A 6,150-nucleotide genomic window follows, 5' to 3' on the forward strand; every position below is an offset into this window, starting at 1 on the left:
AGTCCCTCCCTTCCTATCAACTATATCTGTAGCATCAGTCCAACCATAGATGCTGGAGGGAAATTGCCCAGGACATTCTAACCACAAACAAATTTACTTACCTTCCATGAAATCGACTGTTCAGGAAGTGGAATGAACAGTGAAAAATACTTTTAGTTTTTCTTTCACCACCAGAGAAAGGTTGGTTATTTTTAAATTCAGATATCCCTTTGGAAAAAAAAGACTTAAGATTTTTCCCTCTGGTAATAGGCTTATTCCATACTCTGTGACATCAATGGGATTGCTCACAAAGCATCACCTAAAAACATTAACTCTTTACAAGGTTAAGGAATCAAGGGTTAGTGACTTTAAAAAATTCTAGTAGAGAGGGGAAGGAAAAAGGAGGAAATTATACTAATTGAGAAATTCTATTAGCTCTCAATATGGCTTGTTAATGCCCTATCAAATTAAGACTAATTCTGTCAGGGCTGGTAGCAAGGCTTAAAGAACAAAACCAAAAATCCAGCAGAATTCATGATTTTCCATCAGATTTAGGCAGAACAAAAAATTGTTCACTTTCTCTGGCTGTCTCTCTTACCTAGTCCCAAACTCCTCGAAAGGCTTTGAGTTCCCTCCCCTCATTCTCAAAAGATATCAGCAGTCTACACATTCGACTAACACTTTAAAAGTAAGCTAGGGTACTCTAATTACAGAATACTAATTTAAGCAAGCAAATCTCAGAAAATGTTTCAAAGTAGCAGGACAAGTGTCCTAGTTCTTAAAAATAGAAACAGCACTGTGTGACAGTTTTGACTTCTATAAAGAGACTAAAGCTTTTGCTGCTCATCGTCTCCATAAAAAAAGCCATGCCAGTTTTCAGTTACTCAACTGTTTCCTGTTTTAGCTTAGGGGTAATGTGATATGTTATTTTCAGTAAGACATAATAGAAATGAGTTATTTTTGAAGTTTTGCATCATAATGAGGTATACACACATTCTACCCTCTTTGCACTGTGGTCCTCCATCACACTGATGTCAAATATGACCTCAAGTACCAGTCATCAGCTGGGTTCTAATGAGAACAAACGTGAAGGTTTGAATCCAGTTATCAACCCATTATATTTCTGCAACAAAATACTAGCCTGCAACCTTTATCTTACAAAAGACAGCCCTACTCACTAGTAAGCTGTTTCTTAATGCTTTGCATGATCCTTCCAAGTTCAAACACCACCTCTGCTGCATATGGTCCTTGAAGTCAGATGTCCATAAGCACTTGTTTATGCTCAAGAACTCAACACCTGCTCAGACCATGAGAAGCTCATTGTTCAGTCCAACAGCAGCGAAGACTGAAGCTGGGCTCAAATGCTGTAGTGTTTGTCTCAGCTGCCAAAGCAAATGACACTCATGAATAGGAGAGCAAAACACCAATCCACCCATGAGTTCTAAAACATTTTATCCTGCTCTGCCAGTAATTATTCCTATACAATACCTTAATCGCAAGGTACTGCTGCAATACAAGTTGCAAGGAGACGACTAAAATAAAAAGCATATTTGAATGTTTATGAAAAGACTAATCTCAAGTACGCCATGTTTCTATGATTCTATATTTGATTTATAACTAAAAGGTAAGAAGTGTATCATGACTACTGTTGAAGAATACCCCTTTGATATTATGTCATTGAAGGGGAAGGCAGATATATCTATAATGAAACATGGGAACTGTTCAACAGGCTGCACTAAGCTGGCAAATCCTTGTTTCCTTCAGTAAATCAAGTAATGACATAAAGAAACTATTAATAATAAAAAGCATGTATCCCAAATCCATAGATGCATGCAGTAGTGTAATTGAATTTTTACTCCCACAATCATACTCCAGCAATATTGCCAGTGCAAGAGGCTTTTCTAAGACATTCTGGTGTGCATGTTTCATACCATCAAAACAGAGAAACGTACTACAAGATTGTCCTACTTGAGCACTCCAGGATGTTCACGCAGCAATGAATGATGCGCCTTGAATAAACCAGAAGAACTTTCAAAGTTATTTGGGCATTAGACTACTACAGTGCTAAAAAGTGACATGACTCCAGTGGTAAGACGACAGTTTCAAATTTCAAAACCAGTTCTTCTCCTCTTTTAATACAGTTTTAATGAACATCAGTCCAAAAGATCACTTGATAGTATGAGGTACATTCCTTGACCACATGTGGCTGTGCTTAAGGACAAACATATACTTAAATTAAATAGTGTAATTTAATTTAGTAGCAGTTTAATTATCATTAAGTTAAAAAAAAGTTATAATTAACTACTAACGTTAACAACTTGAGACCTTTCAGAAAGCATGAATCCAAAAGGAAATATCCAGCAGGTGGTCACAGACTTGTAGTTTTTCCCAACAGCACTGCCACCTGCATCAGTCTCTAAAGTTAAAGGACTACTTGTTCAACGAAGAAATTGGTCTACAGACTGTAATAGGAGTCTTGGCTCTGCTACTTTGCATGGTCTTCTAACAGATACACAATTAACTCGTAGGTGGACAACACAATGGCTGTATTTGGTATCTGCCGGATGAGCTGGGCAAAGAGTCCTCTATAGAAGGCGAGATAGCCTTCTTCACGTGCTACTAGCCGTGCTGTCTGAATGAAAGTCTTGTACTTAGTGCCTTCTTCTCGCAGCCGGGTCCGTATGACCTCTGCAGAAAAGTAAAACAGACCCCAAGGTTAACAAGACTTAAAGCTTCCCATTGAGAAGCACGCCATTACCAGGAAAGAGCATGCAAAACCCAGGGACATGAAAACCTTCCTGTACCAATTGCCTGCCAGGTATTTTAGCCATGGAATCCTGTACATGTTGCCCTTCAGGCAAGAAGCAAAGTTAAAGATAAGTCCCCTTGTGTATGGAATAAATGGATTATTTGCTCATTAAGGCTACAGCAGAACTAAATGCTTCACTGATGCTCACATAATTGATACTGCTCTTTCCTATAACCACGATAATATTCATGTCTATCCAAAAAGAATAACACTGCTCCGCCCACTAGTGTTTCCTACCACCTGACCACAGAATCCCACAGCTTCTTGGTTTGAGCTGTTTTTGAACTAGGAAGTCCCAATCACCAACTTACATGGCTAACTGGGAATGGTGGGACCACCACTGCATATGCACAAATGCCAATGCATATGCATACGTCACAGTAACATGCATTTGGATGTTCAAATGACTAAGAATTTTACAGCCCTAAACCCCACCATTTGTCTTGGATTACAGGCAACAGCTGTTCTACTGTAATCATAAAAGTTAACATACCGTGTGGATAAGCAATACAAGAAGCACAGCCCTTGGAAACAGCAGCAGCAAACATCAGTCCAAAGAAGTTTGTTGAGTTCCTTTCCGCCACATTAGGAGAAGAAGGGGGCAGTTGGACTTCCTTTAAATGCTTTTTTAAACTTTCATAAATAGCAAAGCAGATAATGGTCTCAGAGATCCCAGCATAGGAGGCAGTCAGGCCCCTATAAAAGCCACGGACACCTTCTGTCTGGTAAACATATTTGGCACACTGCAAAGCATTCATCGGTTTTGAACCCCTGACTCTAAAAAAGAAACAGAGCAGAACATATAATGAGCCCAGAAAAAGAATTAATATTAAAAAAACCTCATAGCTTTCAATAGTTTTTACAACTACAGAGATGGTTCTCTTGCTAAGTTTTACTCCAAAAATCTTCTAGGAAAGCTGCATAGAGCAGGGCTATCATGCTAAGAGTGCACACTTGGCTTTGCTAATTCACTAATACATACTTGTAATAATTCTTTCAGCTCTATCCAGTCTGTCGCAGTTCACACCAATGCTTTAGAAGACAGTAAGCACTGAAGAGACACTGCTTTGTGTTAAACTAGTAATTCCATTTCAAGTCATCTTCATCAGGCCAAGAGACAGAGGTCTGCTACATGAGAAATAATCATTCATTTTAGGAGGCAGCACTCAGTTCAAAGGTGCCACCCTGTGAAGTGCTGGAATTAAGTCTTATAAATAATTTATAAGTTGTGGTGCCTTAAAGGATCCTTCTTATCTGACCTAACATGTCCTTGCAGGAAGGAATTTCCATTCAAAGCAGTCACATTATTAGCAGAGTCTTTCATTGCTTCAATATCCACCAGTGAATGTGAATCGCTCAACTAAAAGATATTACTGGCAAATTCCCTCTTTGTCTTCGGGAGGTATGGTTAACAGTAATACAATGCTGAAGGAAGTAAAAGAACATTAAAAGAACATTAAACCACTGCAACAGATTCTTATTGCCTCTAGAATGTTTTATGAAACTAAACTACGGTGGCTTTATTACAATTTCAAAACATCATCCTTTCTGTTTACAGCTACCTAGCTGTGTATCAGTAACCTTGGATAGCTGCAGTAACACACCCGTCTGTGTGATCCAGGATCAGTACAAGTGATATTGCCAAGTGGGACACACTGCAACCTCATGCTCAGCCTCCCACGTGAGTTCTTCTGACCTTTCCATAGCCTCTATTATTGCTGTATCAAAACATTTCAGTCCTTGATATATTTATTCTCAACCTCAACTCCTGGAGTACAGAAGATTCTGTAAGCAGGAATCTGAGAGAAAATTGATGCTATGCCCAACTTCACTCAAGATTTACAGTGAAACCAGAAACTGAACCTAACTCGGCACTCAGGACAACTGCCACATCCTTCTCAGTAGTAACCATGCATCAAACACACAGAACCTTAACCTCTAGTCTCGTCAGGCAGAAGCACGGTGGCTTGAAAGGCAGAATTGAGAGTCAGGGTAACAACTGGGCAAGATCTATCAAAGTACAAAGACCCATGAGTAAAAATGTATAAGTTCAGTTTTCCAGAGGCTCCCTTAGCCACTCGGTGGCATCCAATTTCCCTCAATCAATTACTTACTTCCGTTCCAGTTGCATTCTGGTTTTCACCATCCATATAGGATTCATCAGGGAATTTGTGATAAAGGCTGAAAAAAAAGAAAAGAAAACCAGAAGAATAGCTGAGTGCAGGCCAGTGTACTGCCTTGGCAAACATGAACTTTATACACCGTGCAGTGAAACAGCTCTAGTTACCAGCTCTATCTAGAGGTTTCAAAAAACATGCAGGCTTGTAGCTTACGATCTCTCTCTTGCCAGAAAACCATCTCCTGTTAAACTTCAGGAGACATCAACCAATGGCTTTGGAATTTCTTAGGAGATTCTTCCTTTTGGCACCTATTTTAATATGTACTTCATGTTCCTAAAGACTGGTGTAAACAAGATACCTTACTTACTGACTACATTTTACAATAATAGATAAAAGGAAACCTGTGGGGAACACACACATTTATTAGTTTTTTGTTTTCCCCAAGGCTCTAGGTGGTGCCATTGAGCCATCTCATTAACAGAATCCACTCATAATTAGGGCGTTACTTTGGGAAAGATTATTTTTAATAATCACTCTGCTGACTGATGCTTGAACTAGTGGAGCTCTTCTGCAGTATTTTTCCTACAAGAACAAACTACTTTCCCCATCCTGGTAGGAAAAATACAACATTCTAAAACAATTTGAAAAAAAGTTTGCAGTTGGAAAAAAAGTTCATCCCAATTTAGTAAACAACAACCTAGAAATATTTCAGTGTTGAACAGGAAAACAATTCCTCTGCAGACAAGGTAAGTTAGGAGCTAGCAAACTTATTTTCCGGCATATACAACATCAAACTAAGTGTACATTTTCAGAACATGCCACATACTGGCCTCTGTACTCATTCATATACCGCAGTTATCCAGAGCTGTCAGCCAAGACTGGTCTATTAGCCTAGGTCCTGTAGAGACAGACTGAAAGTCCAGATCCCACCTTATGATTAATTCTATTCATTCCCTAACTATTGAGGGGGATAGAAGTCTTGTAGCAACAACAGCTTGGAATAAACACTTTAAAGAATTAAGGTGCATCTCAGAGCCGCACAGGTATCAATGCATGTATTGCCTCCTATTGGCGAGGGGCTGGACACTGGGGTATTGCTGCAGACCACGCTGAAGATGAATTACAAATACATACCCGCAGAACCTGCAGAACAGACGTGCACAGTGTTGCTGTTGGGAACAAAAATGCCATTAAAGTGCTCTTTGGCTTTGGAGTAGCATGCAAAATAGACAGCTCTGTAGG

At 39.3% G+C, this 6,150-nt stretch overlaps 1 protein-coding gene across 1 annotated transcript in view; it reads right to left on the reverse strand.

Annotated features, from left to right (window-relative positions):
- Positions 1-2,091: 2,091 nt before the first annotated feature.
- The window catches only part of LOC104465028 (solute carrier family 25 member 33-like), an 8,216-nt gene continuing 4,157 nt past the window's right edge, over positions 2,092-6,150 (reverse strand). The window contains 4 exon segments of the mRNA XM_010077917.1: positions 2,092-2,667; positions 3,282-3,565; positions 4,903-4,969; positions 6,043-6,143. Coding sequence (XP_010076219.1) covers positions 2,465-2,667; positions 3,282-3,565; positions 4,903-4,969; positions 6,043-6,143 — 655 coding nt within the window. The 3' untranslated portion in view covers positions 2,092-2,464.

This window comes from Pterocles gutturalis, unplaced genomic scaffold (genome assembly GCF_000699245.1).
Source record: "Pterocles gutturalis isolate BGI_N339 unplaced genomic scaffold, ASM69924v1 scaffold18858, whole genome shotgun sequence".
Lineage (NCBI taxonomy): Eukaryota > Metazoa > Chordata > Aves > Pterocliformes > Pteroclidae > Pterocles > Pterocles gutturalis.